Source organism: Pseudophryne corroboree, chromosome 5, assembly GCF_028390025.1.
Source record: "Pseudophryne corroboree isolate aPseCor3 chromosome 5, aPseCor3.hap2, whole genome shotgun sequence".
Taxonomy (NCBI): domain Eukaryota; kingdom Metazoa; phylum Chordata; class Amphibia; order Anura; family Myobatrachidae; genus Pseudophryne; species Pseudophryne corroboree.
Window position 1 is genome coordinate 500576887 of NC_086448.1, and position 21456 is coordinate 500598342.

The 21456-nt window shown below is 48.3% G+C and overlaps 1 protein-coding gene across 1 annotated transcript in view; it reads right to left on the reverse strand.

The window, feature by feature from the left end:
• VPS4B (vacuolar protein sorting 4 homolog B) overlaps positions 1–20882 on the reverse strand; it is a 144447-nt gene extending 123565 nt beyond the window's left edge. Inside the window, exon 1 of the mRNA XM_063923019.1 lies at positions 20557–20882. Coding sequence (XP_063779089.1) covers positions 20557–20583 — 27 coding nt within the window. The 5' untranslated portion in view covers positions 20584–20882. The remainder of the gene's footprint in view (positions 1–20556) is intronic.
• Between the last annotated feature and the right edge of the window lie 574 nt (positions 20883–21456).

The window sequence follows — 21456 nt, forward strand, 5'->3', positions numbered from 1 at the left end:
AGGAGAAGTTCTGAGGGAATTTGCCAGGATTAACAAGTCGTCCAGATATGGCAGTATCCTGACCCCTTGACGGTGGAGTACCACCGTCATCACTTTGGTGAAGACTCGCAGAGACGTAGTTAAACCAAAAGGTAACGCCCGAAACTGGTAATGGAGGTTACCAATCGCAAACCTCAGGTATTGCTGATGTGACACTGCTATAGGAATATGCAGGTGAGCATCCTGTATGTCCAGGGAGACCATGTAGTCCCCAGGTTCCAAGGCCAGAACTATAGAGAGTGAAGGGTTTCCATACGGAACTTGGAAACTTTCACAAACCCGTTCAACGCCTTGAGGTTGAGAATGGGCCGGGAAGGACCCATTCAGTTTCGGGACCAGAAACAGCTGAGAATAGTACCCCCGGCCCCTCTGAGCAAGAGGCACCTGTACTACGACTCCTGTATCCAGGAGGGTCTGTACCACCGAATGTAGAGTGTTTGCCTTTATCTGGTCCAACGGTCTGTCCGGCAAAATCGATGAGGGGGTCGGTTTTTGAAGGCTATGGCATAACCTCGAGTGAAGACTTCCCGTACCCAGGCATCTGAAGTGGTCTTCAACCATTCCTGGGTATACCCTAGAAGCCGGCCCCCCACCCTGGGATCCCCCTGGGGGAGGCCCGCCCCGTCATGCAGCAGGCGTATCGGTCTTGGAAGCTGGCTGACGGGCAGCCCAGGCTCTTTTGGGCTTCGGCTTACCAGGTTTGGAAGTGCGGGCCTGCTTGTTGTACGTCTGACCTTTTGCTTTACCTGAAGGACGAAAGGGGCGAAAGGAAGTAGCTTCGACACAGAAGGAGCGGTACTTGTGAGACAGGCAGTTTTGGCAGTAGCCAAGTCAGCCACTATCTTATTTAAGTCCTCCCCAAACATAATATCTCCCTAGAAAGGGAGTACCTCCAGGGTTTTTCTAGAGTCCAGATCCACACACCAGGATCTCAGCCACAATATCCGGCGAGCCAAGACTGATGTAGTAGAGGCCTTGGCTGCTAGGATACCGGCATCAGAAGCCGCCTCTTTAATATAGTGAGAAGCTGTGACAATATATGACAAACATTGTCTAGCATGGTCAGAAGAGATTTCAGCTTCTAACTATAGGGCCCAAGCTTCAAGAGCCTCTGCAGCCCATGTTGCTGCAATAGTGGGCCTTTGTGCAGCACCCGTGAGGGTGTAACTCGCTTTCAGACAACCCTCCACGCGTTTATCCGTAGGCTCTTTTAGAGACGCGACTGTAGTGACAGGTAGAGCTGAGGAAACTACCATCCTAGCCACATGTGAGTCTACTGGAGGAGGCGTTTCCCAATTTTTAGACAGCTCTGGCGCGAGGGGATAGCGAGCCAGCATCTTCTTTTGAGGCACAAACTTCTTTCCCAGGGTTCCTGCCGTATATCCACTAGGTGGTCAGAGTGAGGTAAAACTTGTTTAACCACCTTCTGACGCTTGAACCTATCTGGTTTCTTAGGAGGGGCGGATGGCTCGGGATCATCCGTAATCTGTAAAATTAACTTAATAGCCTCCAAAACATCAGGAACATCCATATGTGAACTACCCTTCCCATCAGCAGTATCAGTGTCGGAATCTGTGGGGTCAGTGTAAGCGCCATCTTCATCAGATGAGATGTCAGTGACAGCAGTGGATTGTGAGGAGATAAGAGCTCGCTTAGAGGACCCCTTGGTCTTAGGAGAGTGAGGGTCAGAGACTTTTTAGTAGTCAAGGACTGGTTCAACTTCTTCAATTGAGCAGACAACAGGGACCACATACGGTTGCACCGGCATAGGAGGTCCCATAGGGGGTGTTAGTTTAGTAACTAGCGTATGTAGAAGCGTGGAGAAAGTAGCCCACGGTGGGTCATTATGTACCCCACTGGGGGGCAAGGAGCCCCCAGAACCAGAGCCCACAGCTGCTATAGTCTCCTCATAGGAATCTGTGGCTTCAGCAACACCGGCAGTGTGTTCAGCCCCAGAACCGTTACCCTCAGAAGCAGACATGACATAACTTGCAGTATCAGGTAACACAGTACAATTGTCAGCAGCACAATACCTCTTACCCAAACCCCTGCGCAGTGTAGTCAGCACAAGCAGAGATATATTGACTAAAATCGCAGAGAAAAATACGTATTAAAGTATATCTTGTGAAAATCCTATATAATTAACCAAGCCCCCTAAGGTTATAGAATATAGGGATAGCAAGTTGAGTGAGAGACACGAAATGGAAACCACTCAGCAAGCTAATGCACACACATAGTCACAGATAAACAATGCAGATGTTATTACTAACAATAATACTGCACTGGACCAGTTTATATATAGCTATGTAGTCAATAGATATAACACTGCACAGTAAGAACTGGATGTACATCACAGGGTACTTGTACCAGAGAACCCTGACTAAATGCACTCTTAACTAACACTGTCTAATTGACATGTAGAATACTTAAGTGTCATGTAAAGTCACAGCGCTGACAACCAGGCGGCTTTATACAGGAGGATTTGCCCAAGCAGTCCCAGGAACAGTGTAGCTGAGTGAATGGCACCAAAACACTGACAGGGAATGAGGGAGATACAGATATGCAGCTCCAGGGCGGGAACATTTGCTGGAAATGGCGCGCTGGGGGAGGGGCTCCAGGTCTAAGCCTTATCCCCTCTTCTGGCAAAACCACCAGGTACTGCGGGCTACACATAAAAAGGTTTTAAGGGAAAACCTGACCTGCACCCATGCCCTGGTGATCTAGTGGGATCGCCTGTACTGCCACACTGTCCACCGCCAGCACGCGCGGCCCGCCTCCCGCCGACCGCGGCGGATCGCGATAAAGTATGGGTCCCGCGAGCGGGACCCACTCACCACCTCCCGAAGCGCGGCCACGCGATCCCGGAGAGCCCCCATCGTGTGTGCCCGACCAGAAGAAAACCGGAGCCTCCTGCTGTAGTTACCCAGCAACCAGGGCTCGGAAGTGTACAGCGCCGCTGGGGAGAGATGGAGCTGCAGCTGTGAATGTCAAAAGACATGTACACACTGCTACAGCCCTTGAAGTCTTCACTTTTCTTCTCAAAAAAGCTCTTCTTAGGGCTGCCCAGAGCAGCCCCTCTGTTATGTGCCAGCTATCTGCGGCACCAACTACAAAACTGAGCTCCTGTGCAGGGAGGCGGGGTTATAGAGGAGGAGGCGCTATGCATTCTGGGAACAGTCAAAGCTTTTGAGCCTGTTGGTACGTCGGATCAAGATCCTACTCTACACCCGCATGTCTTTCCTTGTGGAGCCCAGTGTACCCCGCAGCAGAAAAGCTCTTTTCAGGGCTGCCTAGCGCAGCCCCACCTGTTAGTGACCTGCACTGCAGGCACCAACTTACAAACTGAGCACCAGTGCTTGGAGGCAGGGTTACAGAGGAGGTGGTGCAGTGCATCCTGGGAACAGTCAAAGCTTTAGCCTGTTGGTGCCTCGGATCAAGAATAAACTCTACACCCCAATGTTATTCCCTGTGGAATAGCAGTGTACCCCGCTGCAGAAAGAAGCTTTATACCTTGGATTTTAATCAATTGATCAATTGTTGTTTGGACATTTCTGTTCACAGGCTCCTGATGTGGCATAATTTAAACAAAAGACGGCTGCGCTGTATACCAGGAGACAATAGAAAGATGAGAGCCGACGTGTACAATATATAAATTTATTGACAATGCATAAAAAAAAATGTGGTTTTAAAAATGATTATAACAATATCATATATAAAAAGCACACCTTAGTTAAATCCTGTAATTGGATAGCTCATTCAGCATAAATTAATAATGACTGATATAGGTTCCCTTAGCAGGTATAAGCAGTCCCAAACTGTTGGTGGTATTTAGGTGGTGACTAATATCACAGAGCAGTTAATGCAAAAGTCCTGCAATGCCCACAAACGCTCAGCGGCGGGGGAGAGACAAAATGCAGAAGCTGCCGGTCTCTTGTGTCTGGCCGGACCTAACGCATTTCGTCACGCTGCACGTGACTTTGTATACCTTTGACAAAGTCACGTGGAGCGTGACGAAACACGTTAGGTCCTGCCTCTCAGCACACCTTGGTCCAGGTTCCCTTCATCTGCAGTCACCCGCATTGACCCAGCGTGATCCCTGTTTGACTTGTCCACCGCTGCCGGTCTTAGCCGTTCATCACCTGCGGTCACTCATACCGACTCAGTGTGATCTCCGTTTGATCCTTCCACTGCTGCCGTCCATCACCTGCACTTATTTACACCGATCCAGTGTGATCTCAGTCTGACCCACGTACCATTGCCGGCCGCCGCCGCGCCGGTCCGACCAGTCACAAGAAACCGGCGGGTTTTGCATTTTGTCTCTCCCCCGCCGCTGAGCGTTTGTTGGCATTGCAGGACTTTTGGCCGAGGACGCTCGGCCAATTACCATCTTATTCATCTAACAGTGTGATATAAAATTATCCGATACTCCGAGACTGCATTAACTGCTCTGTGATATTAGTCACCACCTAAATACCACCAACAGTTTGGGACTCCTTATACCCGCTAAGGGAACCTAAATCAGTCATTATTAATTTAGGCTGAATGAGATATTCAATTACAGGATTTAACTAATGCTGCATTCAGATCGCAAATGCCGGATCCTACCCGGTAAGAGAAACGTGTACTTACCGGGTGGGATCCGGCATTTGCGCTCCGTTGCTGGCTGTCCGACCCGGAAATATACCGGGTCGGTTGCCATAGCAGCAGAGGGTGCAGCAGGGGCGGGGGTGGAGGCGGCGCCGGGAGATGAGCTCATCTCCTGCGCCGCCTCTGCCTATGCTGTGAATGGGAGCCGTGTCGCATCGGAACGGCTCCCATTCACACTGCGCCTGACCAGGTAATAACCCTTCTTTTTTACCAGGTTGAATTACCGGGTCAGGCGACCCGCTAATTCACCAAAGGACCTTTCACATCGCACACGGTTCCGTTTAGACACGGCAATATGCCGTGTCGATACCGGGTTTTTAGTGCGATGTGAAAGGGGTATAAGGTATGCTTTTTATATATGATAATGTTAATCATTTTTAAAACAAATTTTTTTTTATGCATCGTCAATAAGTTTTTATATTGTACACGTCGGCTCTCATCTTTCTATTGTCTCCTGGTATACAGCGCAGCCGTCTTTTGTTTAAAATATACCCCATACAACTTTCACATAAAAGTGTACACGGCTGAGCAGTCTCTCAAGAGAATCTTTAATTTCCTTTTATTAACACTAAGATTAGTGTTCATTGTTATTATTCTTGAGGCGCTTTTAAGCAGTTCATTGTTTCTTCTCCTGATGTGGCAAGCAGAAGTGTGTATAAAAAAATAAAATAAAAAAAATTAAAAAAAAGTGTCCAGCTTGGATGCCCGAAAACTACACTTTTTGACGCGGGCAGGATTTTAAATCAGGTCTAGCCGGTTTGCGTAGCTAATAACTAATGCTTTTGGGCACATCAGAAGTAACTGGCACCCAATGGAGTAACAACTGAATTGATCTGCTGGGCACCCTTTACTTTGGGCATAAAAAAAAAAATTTTTTAACTGGCACTATGGGTAATTATATGAAAAAGTAAAAGCATGCAAGTCTTAAAAAAAATGCTGCAAAGTAAAAATGCTTAACAAAAAATAAGAATTTACTCACCGGTAATTCTATTTCTCGTAGTCCGTAGTGGATGCTGGGGACTCCGTAAGGACCATGGGGAATAGACGGCTCCGCAGAAGACTGGGCACATCTAAAGAAAGATTTAGGACTATCTGGTGTGCACTGGCTCCTCCCCCTATGACCCTCCTCCAAGCCTCAGTTAGGAACTGTGCCCGGAAGAGCTGACACAATAAGGAAGGATTTTTGAATCCCGGGTAAGACTCATACCAGCCACACCAATCACACCATATAACACGTGATAGGAACCCCGGTTAACAGTATGATAACAACTGGAGCCTCTGAAGAGATGGCTCACAACAAAACCCGATTTTTGTAACAATAACTATGTACAGGTATTGCAGACAATCCGCACTTGGGATGGGCGCCCAGCATCCACTACGGACTACGAGAAATAGAATTACCGGTGAGTAAATTCTTATTTTCTCTGACGTCCTAGTGGATGCTGGGGACTCCGTAAGGACCATGGGGATTATACCAAAGCTCCCAAACGGGCGGGAGAGTGCGGATGACTCTGCAGCACCGAATGAGAGAATTCCAGGTCCTCCTCAGCCAGGGTATCAAATTTGTAGAATTTTGCAAACGTGTTTGCCCCCGACCAAGTAGCTGCTCGGCAAAGTTGTAAAGCCGAGACCCCTCGGGCAGCCGCCCAAGATGAGCCCACCTTCCGTGTGGAATGGGCTTTTACAGATTTAGGCTGCGGTAAGCCTACCGCAGAATGCGCCAGCTGAATAGTGCTACAAATCCAACGCGCAATAGACTGCTTAGAAGCAGGAGCACCCAGCTTGGTGGGTGCATACAGGATAAACAGCGAGTCAGTCTTTCTGACTCCAGCCGTCCTGGAAATATAAATTTTTAGGGCCCTGACTACGTCCAGCAACTTGGAATCCTCCAAGTCCCTAGTAGCCGCAGGCACCACAATAGGTTGGTTCAAGTGAAAAGCTGAGACCACCTTTGGGAGAAACTGAGGACTCAATTCTGCCCTATCCATATGGAAAATCAGATACGGGCTTTTACAAGACAAAGCCGCCAATTCTGAAACCCGCCTGGCCGACGCCAAGGCCAACAGCATGACCACTTTCCACGTGAGATTTTTTTAAATCCATAGTCTTAAGTGGTTCGAACCAATGTGATTTCAGGAATGCCAAAACCACATTGAGATCCCAAGGTGCCACTGGGGGCACAAAAGGAGGCTGAATATGCAGTACTCCTTTGACAAAAGTCTGAACTTCGGGCAGTGAAGCCAGTTCTTTTTGGAAGAAAATCGACAGAGCCGAAATCTGGACCTTTATGGACCCCAATTTGAGGCCCAACGTCACCCCTGCTTGCAGGAATCGACCCAGTTGAAATTCCTCCGTCGGGGCCTTCATGGCCTCACACCAAGCAACATATTTTCGCCAAATGCGGTGATAATGTCTTGCGGTGACATCCTTCCTGGCTTTGATCAGGGTAGGGATGACTTCCTCCGGAATACCCTTTTCCTTCAGGATCCGGTGTTCAACCGCCACGCCGTCAAACGCAGCCGCGGTAAGTCTTGGAACAGACAGGGTCCCTGCTGCAGCGTCTTGTCTGAGCGGCAGAGGCCAAGGGTCCTCTGTAAGCATCTCTTGAAGTTCCGGGTACCAAGCTCTTCTTGGTCAATCCGGAACCACGAGTATGGTTTTCACTCCTCGCCTTCTTATTATTCTCAGTACCTTGGGTATGAGAGGTAGAGGAGGAAACACATAAACCAACTGGTACACCCATGGTGTCACTAGAGCGTCCACCGATATCGCCTGAGGGTCTCTTGACCGGGCGCAATATCTTTTCAACTTCTTGTTGAGGCGGGACGCCATCATGTCTACCTGTGGTTTTTCCCACCGGTTGACCAGCATTTGGAAGACTTCTGGATGAAGTCCCCATTCTCCCGGGTGGAGGTCGTGCCTGCTGAGGAAGTCTGCTTCCCAGTTGTCCACTCCCGGAATGAACACTGCCGTCAGTGCTAACACATGATTCTCTGCCCATCTGAGAATCCTTGTGGCTTCTGCCATCGCCATCCTGCTTCTCGTGCCGCCCTGTCTATTTACATGGGCGACCGCCGTGATGTTGTCTGACTGGATCAGTACCGGCTGGTTTTGAAGAAGGGTCTTGCCTGGCTTAGGGCATTGTAAATGGCCCTTAGCGCCAGGATATTTATGTGAAGAGAAATCTCCTGATTTGACCACAGTCCTTGGAAATTTCTTCCCTTTGTGACTGCCCCCCAGCCCCGAAGGCTGGCATCCATGGTCACCAGGACCCAGTCCTGTATTCCGAATCTGCGGCCCTCTAGTAGATGAGCCCTCTGCAGCCACCACAGCAGCGACACCCTGGTTCTGGCCGATAGGGTTATCCGCTGTTGCATCTGGAGATGGGACCCGGACCATTTGTCCAACAGGTCCCACTGGAACATCCTTGCGTGGAACCTTCCGAATGGAATTGCTTCGTACGAAGCTACCATTTTTCCCAGGACTCGTGTGCATTGATGTACCGACACTTTTCCTGGTTTTAGGATGTCTCTAACCAGAGGTGACAATTCCTCGGCTTTTTCCAGTGGAAGAAACACTCTTTTCTGGTCTGTGTCCAGAATCATTCCCAGGAACAGAAGACGTGTCGTCGGGACCAGCTGTGACTTTGGAATGTTTAGAATCCAGCCGTGCTGTTGTAGCACTTCCTGAGAAAGTGCCACCCCCACTATCAACTGTTCTTTGGACCTCGCCTTTATCAGGAGATCGTCCAAGTACGGGATAATTAAAACTCCCTTCTTGCGAAGGAGTATCATCATTTCGGCCATTACCTTGGTAAAGACCCTCGGTGCCGTGGATAACCCAAACGGCAGCGTCTGGAACTGATAGTGACAGTCCTGTACCACAAATCTGAGGTACTCCTGGTGCGGAGGGTAAATGGGGACATGCAGGTACGCATAGGGATACCATGTAATCCCCCTCCTCCAGGCTCGCAATAACCGCCCTGAGCGATTCCATCTTGAACTTGAACCTTTTGATATAAGTGTTCAAGGCTTTTAAATTTAAGATGGGTCTCACCGAACCGTCCGGTTTCGGTACCACAAACATTGTGGAGTAGTAACCCTTTCCTTGCTGAAGGAGGGGTACCTTGACGATCACTTTCTGTGAATACAGTTTTTGAATAGCCACCAACACTGCCTCCCTGGAGGGAGTTGCCGGCAAGGCAGATTTTAGGAAACGGCGGGGGGGGGAGACGTCTCGAATTCCAGCCTGTACCCCTGAGATACTACTTGAAGGACCCAGGGATCCACTTGTGAGAGAGCCCACTGTGTGCTGAAAAACCTGAGACGTGCCCCCACCGTTCCCGATTCCGCCTGAGCAGCCCTAGCGTCATGCTGTGGACTTACCGGACGCAGGGGAGGACTTCTGCTCCTGGGAACTAGCTGTGTGCTGCAGCTTTTTCCCCCTTCCTCTGCCCCTCGGCAGAAAGGATGAGCCTCTAGCCCGCTTATTTTTCTGGGGCCGAAAGGACTGTACCTGATAATACGGTGCTTTCTTTTGCTGTGGGGTAGCCTGTGGCAAAAAAGTCGATTTCCCAGCAGTAGCTGTGGAAACGAGGTCTGAAAGACCTTCCCCAAAAAGTTCCACCCCTTTATAGGGTAAAACTTCCATGTGCCGCTTGGAGTCGGCATCACCTGACCATTGCCTAGTCCAGGCCTGGCCAACCTGTGGCTCTCCAGATGTTGTGAAACTACACATACCAGCATGCCCTGCCACAGTTCTAGCATTCCCTAATAGCAAAACTGTGGCAAAGCATGATGGGACATGCAGTTTTACAACAGCTGGAGAGCCACATGTTGGCCAGGCCTGGCCTAGTCCATAACCCCCGTCTGGCGGCAATGGACATAGCGCTTATTTTTGATGCCAGCCGGCAAATATCCCTCTGTGCATCACGCATGTATAAGACCGCGTCTTTTATATGGTCAATCGTTACCATGGATAGGGACAATATTTTGCCAACAATGTTTTCCGACAGGGAGTCTGACCACGCCGCAGCAGCACTGCACATCCAAGCTGATGCAATAGCGGGTCTCAATATAATGCCAGTGTGTGTGTATATATAGCTTTTAGGGTACTTTCCAGCTTTCTATCAGCAGGTTCTTTTAGGGCGGCCGTATCCGGAGACGGTAGTGCCACCTTCTTTGATAAGCGTGTCAGCGCTTTATCTACCCTAGGGGGTGTTTCCCAGCGTGACCTATCCTCTGGCGGGAAAGGGTACGCAGCCATTAACCGTTTAGAAATGATCAATTTCTTATCTGGGGAAGTCCACGCTTCCTCACACACCTCATTTAATTCGTCAGATGCAGGAAAAACTACTGGTAGTTTCTCACCAAACATAATACCCTTTTTTGTGGTACCTGGGGTATCATCAGAAATGTGTAATACATTTTTCATAGCCTCAATCATATAACGGGTGGATCTATTGGAGGGTACACTCGTCTCATCATCGTCGACACTGGAGTCGGTATCCGTGTCGACATCTGTATCTGTCATCTGAGGTAGCGGGCGTTTTATAGCCCCTGATGACATTTGAGACGCTTGGACAGGCACCAGCTGAGTAGCCGGCTGTCCTATGTCGTCAAACCTTTTATGTAAGGAGCTGACACTGTCACGTAATTCCTTCCATAAGTCCATCCACACTGGTGTCGACCCCGCAGGGGGTGACATCACATTCACAGGCATTTGCTCCGCCTCCACATCATTATCCTCATCATACATGTCGACACAGCAGTACCGACACACAGCAGACACACAGGGAATGCTCTTACAGAGGACAGGACCCCACAAAGCCCTTTGGGGAGACAGAGGGAGAGTATGCCAGCACACACCAGGGCGCTATATAACACAGGGATATCACTATACAGAGTGTTTTCCCCTATAGCTGCCTATAATATATATATATATATACTGCGCCTAAATTGTGCCCCCCCTCTCTTTTTTTACCCTTTCTGTAGTGCAGGACTGCAGGGGAGAGCCAGGGAGCTTCCTTCCAGCGAAGCTGTGAGGGAATAATGGCGCCAGTGTGCTGAGGGAGTTGGCTCCGCCCCTTTTTCGGCGGGCTTTCTCCCGCTATTTTATCGTTTCTGGCAGGGGTTAATATACACCTATATAGCCTCTGGGGCTATATATGGTGTTAGTTTTGCCAGCCAAGGTGTTATTATTGCTGCTCAGGGCGCCCCCCCCCCCAGCGCCCTGCACCCATCAGTGACCGCAGTGTGTGGTGTGCATGAGGAGCAATGGCGCACAGCTGCAGTGCTGTGCGCTACCTTGGAGAAGACAGAAGTCTTCAGCCGCCGATTTTCCGGACCACCTTCTTGTTTCTGGCTCTGTAAGGGGGACGGCGGCGCGGCTCCGGGAACGGACGACGAGGTCGGGTCCTGTGTTCGATCCCTCTGGAGCTAATGGTGTCCAGTAGCCTAAGAAGCCCAAGCTACCACCACTTAGGTAGGTTCGCTTCTTCTCCCCTTAGTCCCTCGTTGCAGTGAGCCTGTTGCCAGCAGGTCTCACTGAAAATAAAAAACCTAAACTATACTTTCTTCTAGGAGCTCAGGAGAGCCCCTAGTGTGCATCCAGCTCAGCCGGGCACAGAAATCTAACCGAGGCTTGGAGGAGGGTCATAGGGGGAGGAGCCAGTGCACACCAGATAGACCTAAATCTTTCTTTAGATGTGTCCAGTCTCCTGCGGAGCCGTCTATTCCCCATGGTCCTTACGGAGTCCCCAGCATCCACTAGGACGTCAGAGAAATAGAAGTGTTAATAGTTTATTTTTTTTTATCAAAAACAAAAAACAAAATGCAAGGTGAATTAACAGAAGAGAAATCTAAATCAAAATCAATATTTGGTATGACCACCATTTGCAGTCAAAACAGAATTAACCCTTTTAGGTACACTTGTACAAAGTAAGGTATTTTGTAAGATTATAGTCAGGTGTATGATTAATCATACAAAACAGGTGATAATGATCATCATTTTCATATGTAGGTTGAAACGGTCATAACTGAAACAGCTGTGTAGGTGGCTTAAAGCTGGGTGAAGAACAGCCAAACTCTGCTACAAAAGGTGAAGGTGGAGAAGACAGTTTCATGTCACAGGTCATACACCATGGCAAGACTGAGCACAGCAACAAGGTAGTTATACTGCATCAGCAAGGTCTCTCCCAGATAAAAATGTCAAAACAGACTGGAGTTTCAAGATCTGCTGTTCAAGTTCTTTTAAAGAAGCCCCCCCCACCCCCCAAAAAAAAAAAAAAAACAGGACAACGTTGAGGAATGTAGACACAGGGGTCAGACAAGGAAACTTCATGCTTACTTCCCTTCGAAATCAGAATGTGTCCAGCAGTCCCATCAGCTCAGAACTGGCAGAAAACAGTGGGACCCCGGTACTTCCATCTAATGTTTGGAGAAGAACAGAAGTGGTCTTCATGGAAAAACTGCACCAAAAAGCCATACTTTTTATGTGGAAACAAGGCCAAGCGACTCAGCTATGCATGAAAACACATGAACTAGGGTGCAGAAAAATGGTAGCAGGTGCTCTGGACTGATTAGTCAAAATTTTTAAATATCTGGCTGTAACAGGCAGTTTGTTAGCCCAAAAGGCTGGAGAGCGGTACAATAATGAGTGTCTGCAGGCACACAGGCATAGTGGAGGTTTCTTGCAGGTTTGGGGCAGCATTTCAGCAAATGGAGTTGAAGATTTGTTCAGGATTAATGGTGCCCTCAGTGCCAAGAAATACAGCAGGTACCTATTCATCACACGATACAATCAGGGAGGCTGATTGGCTCCAAATGTATTCTGCACCAGGACAACGACCCCAAACACACAGCCAATGTCATTAAGAACTATCTTCAGTGTAAAAAAGATCAAGGAGTCCTGGAAGTGATGATATTGCCCCCACAGAGCTCTGATCTTAACATCAATGGCATTAGCTGAAGAGAAACTGATCTGAACAAGCCTATATCCAAAGATCTGTTGCTAGCTCTCCAATATGTTTGAAACAACCTCCCCGACTACTTCCTTCAAAACCTGTGTGCAAGTGTACCTAGAAGAATTGATTCTGTTTTGAAGGCAAAGTGTGGTTACACCAAATATTGATTTGAGTTAGATTTATCTTCAGTTCATTCACTTTGCATTTTGTTAATTGATAAAATGTAACATTTCAAAAGCATTCTTACTTTGTAGATTTTTTTTACCAAACCTGCCTATAACTTTTGCACAGTACTGTAGTTGCCAACTTTTCAAAAACAAAAATTCTAGGGACTCACTTCTAATTATCTGTTCAGCTAAACACAAGAGAGAGGGTGGGTGGGTGGTGGTGGGGTATTCCATTGTTGCCCCCCACGGCTACCACAAAGGGGCACAAAACAGAGCAATTCAAATTGCTGCTCCGGTCGGGCACCTATTAGACACAGGAGAGCCTGCCTCCTGAGACGACGAGAAGAAATGTGCATAGAGTCCATGGTTGCAATAAGCAGGACTTTAGATGGGGTTAGCTATTATTTACAGCTAAAACCTAGTTAGGCGCTTAAAAAGTAATGGGTGCCCCCCCCCCCCCAGAAAAAACTGAATTGCCGCTATAACATGAACTACAGTCTCTTAACACGGGAGCACTACACTCATTTTGCTTATAAGATCATTTTAAATGCCCCTCTTCAATAAATGTCAAAGTTAATCAAATAACAAAAATGTGTCAAGAGGCACTTCCAGTGCACATTAGAACAAAACGGAACACTTAAAGGCCTTACATTCTAAACTGCTGCCCATACACCTAGATTTGTCAGATCTGGACGGATGGACTCAAAACCTGGTAATGGATGAGCGCAAACGACAGTTGTCCATTTGCTCCTAAATGCCGTAAAACTGACAAAAACGGACGTGGCTTTAACCAATTTGTTTAAATGACCATTTTTGTCTGTATTCCAGTGTTTGGGATCAAATGGTCAACTGTCGTTTGCTCTCATCCATTACCAGATTTTCATTCCAACCAGCGAGATCTGACAATAAACCTGTAGGTGTATGGCCAGCTTAAGGCCTTAAACTGGGTACACACTGGCCGATATACCGCAGGTCCATCGGCCAGTGTGTACGAATACTAGGTCTCTGAACTCAATCGTTCACAGACCCATCGCATCAGCCAAGCTGCACAGCCAATAATATATTGGCACGCCGGTGTGTGTGTGTATACGGGCGGTCAGCCGACTGCCCGTACACAAGCTGCAGCAACCAGCGATGACTGACTGCTGAACTGGGCGGGCGTGTGTAAATGCCCACCCAGTTCATGACGACATCAGTCCCCAACGGATCGGGCAGTGTGTATACATAGCACACTGCCCGATACAGCATTAGATATATCTGCAGATCAACTGATCTGCAGATATAGCTTTAGGTGTGTACCCAGCATAACACTCACCAACACTAGTTTAAACGCCTGTGAATATATTATATAATATATATTGCATATCTTTTCTATACACGCCCAGGAGGTGCACTATTAATCAAAATACATTTACTTTGTAATTTACACAGTAAATAAAACAATTTGCAGTCCTGAAATCAAACCGCTCCAAACATGACTAACACAGCAATTGGGAATTTTGTCATTAGCACCAGTGGTTCCTGTAGACGCATTTACTAGAGGCCTAAAATCTCTGCATTCACCAGGCTCAGGGCAATGAATTACAGATCCCACCTATATTTATATAATAAGATTTTAAACCTACCGGTAAATCTTTTTCTCGTAGTCCGTAGAGGACCATGGGGGCAGGAGACATGGGCACTTTAAGAAAGACTTTGGATCTGGGTGTGCACTGGCTCCTCCCTCTATGCCCCTCCTCCAGACCTCAGTTAGAGAAACTGTGTTCAGAGGAGACGGACAGTACGAGAAAAGGATTTTTGTTAATCCAAGGGCAAGATTCATACCAGCCACACTAATCACACCGTATAACTTGTGATATACTATCTAGTTAACAGTATGAAAAAAACAACATAGCATCGGTCCAAAACCGATGAAACTAACATAACCCTTATGTTAGCAATAACTATATACAAGTCTTGCAGAAGTAGTCCGCACTTGGGACAGGCGCCCAGCATCCTCTACGGACTACGAGAAAAAGATTTACCGGTAGGTTTAAAATCTTATTTTCTCTAATGTCCTAGAGTATGCTGGGGACTCCGTAAGGACCATGGGGATTATACCAAAGCTCCCAAACGGGCGGGAGTGCGCGGATGACTCTGCAGCACCGATTGAGCAAACAGGAGGTCCTCCTCAGCCAGGGTATCATACTTATAGAACTTTGCAAAGGTGTTTGACCCCGACCAAGTAGCAGCTCGGCACAGCTGCAGTGCAGAGACCCCTCAGGCAGCCGCCCAAGAAGAGCCCACCTTCCTAGTGGAATGGGCCTTAACCGATTTTGGTAACGGCAATCCTGCCGTAGAATGCACCTGCTGAATCGTGTTACAAATCCAGCGAGCAATAGTCTGCTTTGAAGCAGGAGCGCCAACCTTGTTGGCAGCATACAGGACAAACAGCGCTTCTGTTTTCCTGACTCTAGCCGTTCTGGCCACGTAGATTTTCAAAGCCCTGACCACATCAAGGGACTCTGAATCCTCCAAGTCACGCGTAGCCACAGGCATGACAATAGGTTGGTTCATATGAAAGGATGAGACCACTTTAGGTAGGAACTGAGGACGGGTCCGCAATTCCGCTCTATCCATATGGAAAACCAGATAGGGGCTTTTATGTGATAAAGCCGCTAATTCCGAAACTCGCCTAGCTGAAGCCAAGGCTAACAACATAACCACCTTCCAGGTGAGATATTTCAACTCCACCGTTTTAAGTGGTTAAACCAATGTGACTTAAGGAAACTTAACACCACGTTAAGGTCCCAAAGCGCCACCGGAGGTACAAAAGTAGGCTGAATATGCAGTACTCCCTTCACAAAAGTCTGTACTTCTGGGAGAGAGGCCAATTCCTTTTGAAAGAAAATGGATAAGGCTAAAATCTGAACCTTAATGGATCCTAATTTTAGGCCCAAATTCACTCCAGTTTGTAGGAAGTGAAGGAAACGGCCCAGATGGAATTCTTCCGTAGGAGCATTCCTGGCCTCACACCAAGAAACATATTTTCGCCATACACGGTGACAATGTTTAGATGTCATGTCCTTCCTAGCCTTTATTAGCGTAGGAATGACCTCATCCGGAATACCCTTATCCGCTAGGATCCGGCGTTCAACCGCCATGCCGTCCAACGCAGCCGCGGTAAGTCTTGGAATAGACAGGGCCCCTGTTGCAACAGGTCCTGTCTTAGAGGAAGAGGCAACGGATCTTCTGTGAGTATTTCCTGCAGATCCGGATACCAGATCCTTCGAGGCCAATCTGGAACAATGAGGATTGTTCTCACTCCTCTTTTTCTTACTATTCTCAACACCTTGGGTATGAGAGGTAGAGGGGGAAATACATAGACCGACTGGAACACCCACGGTGTCACTAGGGCATCTACAGCTACTGCCTGAGGGTCTCTTGACCTGGTGCAATACCCCTGTAGCTTGTTGAGGCGGGACGCCATCATGTCTATCTGTGGCAGTTCCCACTGACTTGCAATCTGTGCGAAGGCTTCCTAAAGAAGTCCTCTCTTGGATGCAGGTCGTGTCTGCTGAGGAAGTCTGCTTCTCAGTTGTCCACTCCCGGAATGAACTGCTGAAAATGCGCTTACATGATTTTCCGCCCAGCGGAGAATCCTGGTGGCTTCTGCCAGTTCCACTCTGCTCTTTGTGCCGCCTTGGCAGTTTACATGAGCCACTGCGGTGATGTTGTCTGCCTGGATCAGAAATGGTAGGTCGCAAAGCAATGTTTCCGCATGCCGAAGGGCGTTGTATATGGCCCTCAGCTCCAGGATGTTGATTTGAATACAAGTTTTTTTACTTGACCCAAAGACCTTTGAAGTTTCTTCCCTGTGTGACTGCTCCCCCACCTCGGAGGCTCGCGTCCGTGGCTACCAGAATCCAGTCCTGGATGGAGAACCTGCGACCCTGCAGAAGGTGAGCACTCTGCAGCCACCATAGGAGAGACCCTGGCCCTGGGTGATTAACTGATGCATCTGTAGATGTGATCCGGACCACTTGTCCCGTAGATCCCATTGGAAAGTCCACGCATGGAACCTGCCGAAGGGAATGGCCCCGTAAGATGCCACCATCTTTCCCAGGACCCGAGTGCAGTGATGCACTGACACCTGTTTTGGCTTTAATAGGTTTTTTACCAGAGTCATTAGTTCCTGGGCCTTCTCTATCGGAAGATAAACCCATTTCTGGTCCGTATTCAGAATCATACCCAAGAAAGGCAGATGAGTCATAGGAACCAACTGTGACTTCGGGATATTGAGAATCCAGCCGAGTTGCTGTGACACCTTCAGCGAAAGTGACACGCTGTTCAACAACTGCTCTTTTGATCTCGCCCTTATTAGGAGATCGTCCAAGTATGGGATAATTGTGACTCCTTGCTTGCGTAGGAGCACCATCATTTCCGCCAATTACCCTGAAATTGGTAATGACAATACTGTACCATAATTCTCAGGTACGCCTGATGTGGTGGATAAATGGGAACATGAAGGTATGCAGCCTTTATGTCTAGATACACCATAAAATCCCCCCCTTCCAGGCTGGCGATGATCGCTCTGAGCGATTCCACCTTGAATTTGAACCTTTTCAAGTATAGGTTCAGAGATTTTAATTTTAAAATAGGTCTGACCGAACCGTCCGGTTTCAGGACTACAGCCAAGGTTGAGTAATATCCCCTTCCTTGTTGAAGGAGGGGAACCTTGAGCACCACCTGTTGGAGATACAATGTGTGAATTGTATTTAATATTATCTCCCTTTCTGGGGGAGAAGCCGGTAGGGCTGATAAGGAAAACCGGCGAGGAGGCACCTCTTCGAATTCCAGCTTGTAACCCTGAGAAACAATTTCTATTGCCCAGGGATCCACCTGTGAGTGAACTCAGATGTGGCTGAAGAGTCAAATACGTGCTCCCACTGGGGCGGACTCCCTTAGCGGAGCCCCAGCATCATGCGGTGGATTTAGTAGAGGCCGGGGAGGACTTCTGTTCCTGGGAATTAGCTGTGCCCTGCGCCCTTACCTCTGGTAAGAAAGGACGCTCCTCTCGTACTTTCTTGTTTTTCTGCGACCGAAAGGACTGCATTTGATAATGTCGTGCTTTCTTAGGCTGTGAGGGAATATAAGGCAAAAGAGCAGATTTACCAGCCATAGCTGTGGAGACCAGGTCCGAGAGCCCTTCTCCACACAATTCCTCACCCTTGTAAGGTAAAACCGCCATATGCCTCTTTTAGTCGGCATCACCTGTCCATTGCATGTTCCACAGGACACGTCTAGCAGAAATCGACATAGCGTTGACTCTAGAACCCAGTAGACCAATGTCTCTGAGCATGTCTAATATATAAGACAGCATCTTTTATATATCCTAGGGTCAATAACATGGTATCCTTATCTAGGGTTTCAATCTCCGCTGATAAGGTATCTGTCCACGCTGCTACAGCGTTATAAACCCATGCCGACACAATCGCCGGTCTGAGTAGTGTATCAGAATGTGAGTAAATGGACTTCAAAGTACTTTTCTGCATGCTATCTGCAGGATCCCTGAGGGTAGCTGTATCTTGGTATGTCAGCGCTGCCTTTTGGGTAAATGTGTCAACGCCTTGTCCACCCTATGGGAGGATTCCCATCGTATCCTGGCCCTAGCAGGGAAAGGATACGCCATGAGAATTCTTTTGGGAAACTGCAGTTTCTTGTCTGGAGATTCCCTCTCTTTTTCACACAATTCATTTGGTTCATGAGAGGGGGGAAATGTTATCTTAGCTTTCTTCCCCTTAAACATGTGTACCCTCGTGTCAGGGACAGATGGGTCATCAGTGATATGCAAAACATCTTTTATTACAGAAAATCATATATTGAATACTTTTCTGCCAGTTTTGGCTGTAACTTTGCATCATCGTAGTCGACACTGGAGTCAGACTCCGTGTCGGTATCAGTGTCTATTATTTTGGATAGTGGGCATTTTGAGACTCTGAAGGTCCCTGCGACATAGGGATAGACATGGGTAGATTCCCTCCCTGTCTGTTCTCTAATCTTTTGTGCAATAAATTTACTTTAGCACTTAATTCCACATATCCAGTCAGGTGTCGGCGTTGTCGACAGAGACACCACACACACACACATTTGCTCCATCTCCTCCTTAGAAGAGACTTTTACCTCAGACATGTCGACACACACGTACCGACACACCACACACTCAGGGAATCCTCTAATATGAAGACAGTTCCCCCACAAGGCCCTTTGGAGAGACAGAGAGAGAGAGTATGCCAGCACACACCCAGCGCTAATACCCCAGGAAAAAACACACAATGTGTTTACCCAGTAGCGGTGTAATACTATTATTTGCTGCCAATTATGTGCCCCCCCACTTCTCTGAAACCCCCTTTCACCGTGGATATGCAGGGGAGAGTCCAGGGTGCTTCCTCTCAGCTGTGCTGTGGAGAAAATGGCGCTGGTGAGTGCTGAGGGAGAAGCCCCGCCCCCTCGGCGGCAGGCTTCTGTCCCACTTAAATATAATAAAAACTGGCGGGGGCTCTTTATATATACAGTGCCTAGAGATAGATAGATAGATAGATAGATAGATAGATAGATAGATAGATAGATATACACACATATATCTTTTGCCAGAAATGAGGTTTATATTGCTGCCCAGGGGGCCCCCCGCTGCGCCCTGCACCCTTACAGTGACTGCCGTGTGGGAGCAATGGCGCACAGCTGCACTGCTGTGCGTTACCTCAGTGAAGATCATGAAATCTTCTGCCGCCTCTGAAGTCTTCTTTTCTTCTCATACTCACCCGGCTTCTATCTTCCGGCTCTGTGAGGAGGACGGCGGCGCGGCTCCGGGACGAACTCCAGGGTGAGACCTGTGTTCTGACTCCCTCTGGAGCTAATGGTGTCCAGTAGCCTAAGAAGCAGAGCCTTGAAACTCACAGAAGTAGGTCTGCTTCTCTCCCCTCAGTCCCTCGATGCAGGGAGTCTGTTGCCTTCAGGCTCCCTGAAAATAAAAAACCTAACAAATATACTTTCTGTCAGAAAGCTCAGGAGAGCTATCTGAAAAGCACCCAGTCTCCACTGGGCACAGTATCAAAACTGAGGTCTGGAGGAGGGGCATAGAGGGAGGAGCCAGTGCACACCCAGATCCAAAGTCTTTCTTAAAGTGCCCATGTCTCCTGCGGAGCCCGTCTATCCCCATGGTCCTTACGGAGTCCCCAGCATCCTCTAGGACGTTAGAGAGAATTTTTTATATATATATATATATATATACATATACACATACACACACACATACATACAGCGGCGGAATGGGGTTCTCATTCAGCCCGGGCATTCAAAGGGGGTGCGCGCACATCACAGGGACGCACCACCACAATGTACGGGGGCGTGTCACAAGTCATGGGGACATGGACTCATGGTACACCCCCGGTACCATGGCAACACTTGCTGGGGGCGGGGGCACACCACGGATCCAGGGGCTTGGACTTGCGGCACACCCCCATTTCCATGAAGCCCGGCTGAAGCAAAGAGAGCCAGAGGCTATGCGCAACCTTCCCAACTCTCTGAGGGACCATCAGTCCACATGCCCTGCTATAATATATATATATACATATACATATATGTACATACATAAACACATACATAACTAACTAGCAACCAGTTATCCTCGCAGATCGCAGCCCCGGTTACAGTATAGTTATGACAGACATAGATATCCCACCCTGCCCTGAGGCTTGTTACCTGTAGATTTGTCCCGTTGGACGCCATATCTCACCAGCACCCTCCTCACCAAATAATATCAGTATATAAGTAATTTCTGACACCTCTTTCTGCTCGGCACCTCAAAGATACCACACAAGACGCCTGTTCCGGGTGTGTAGAAACACCCTCGGGTTCCTTTTACTTCCGTGTGGTCTGTGGCGCGGAACACTTCCGGATTACGTCAGCGGGGAAGCAGCCAACCTGCTAGCTCAGCGAAACCGAGCACATGACAGGGCGCAATGACGCTGCTGACGTCACGGAGCCGCACCCGCCTGCTATAACAGGCGAGCCCGGCATCGCGTATCAGGTAAGCCGCAGCGCAGGCGCAGAATAGCAGTGAGCTGCCAGCACGGGCGCGACCCGGGTGACCGCTTACCAACCCGTCACTTAACCTGTGACGCAGAAGCACGCGGTGGATTGGGTGCAGTCATGTGATGCGTGTGCTCACTGCTACAGTCCTGCTCCTGCTGCATGAGGAGTTCGTTGTAGTAATAATACATACCCTTCAACATGACCCGCCCCACTAGGTACAAAATGCTCTGTTTCTGGACTTCCCTCTTAATTTATGATTTCCATCACCTGTGTCGAACTAGTTAAATGATAAGAAAGCTGTTTCTTCACAGGTGATGGCAATAATAAATTAAGAGGGAAGTCCAGTAACAGAGCATTTTGTACCTAGTGGGGTGGGTCATGTTGGAGGGTATGATAATATAGACGTGGGGGAGATGTATCAAACCTTACAAAGACTGGAAGTAGCGTCGGTCTCATTTTATAGAATGCGCTTGATAATTTCTAGCTAGAGGCAGCTACACCATAGTTTTATAGCCAGACACATTCAAGTCTTTCCTATTGTATAGTACAGCATGCCGCTTAAGGGAG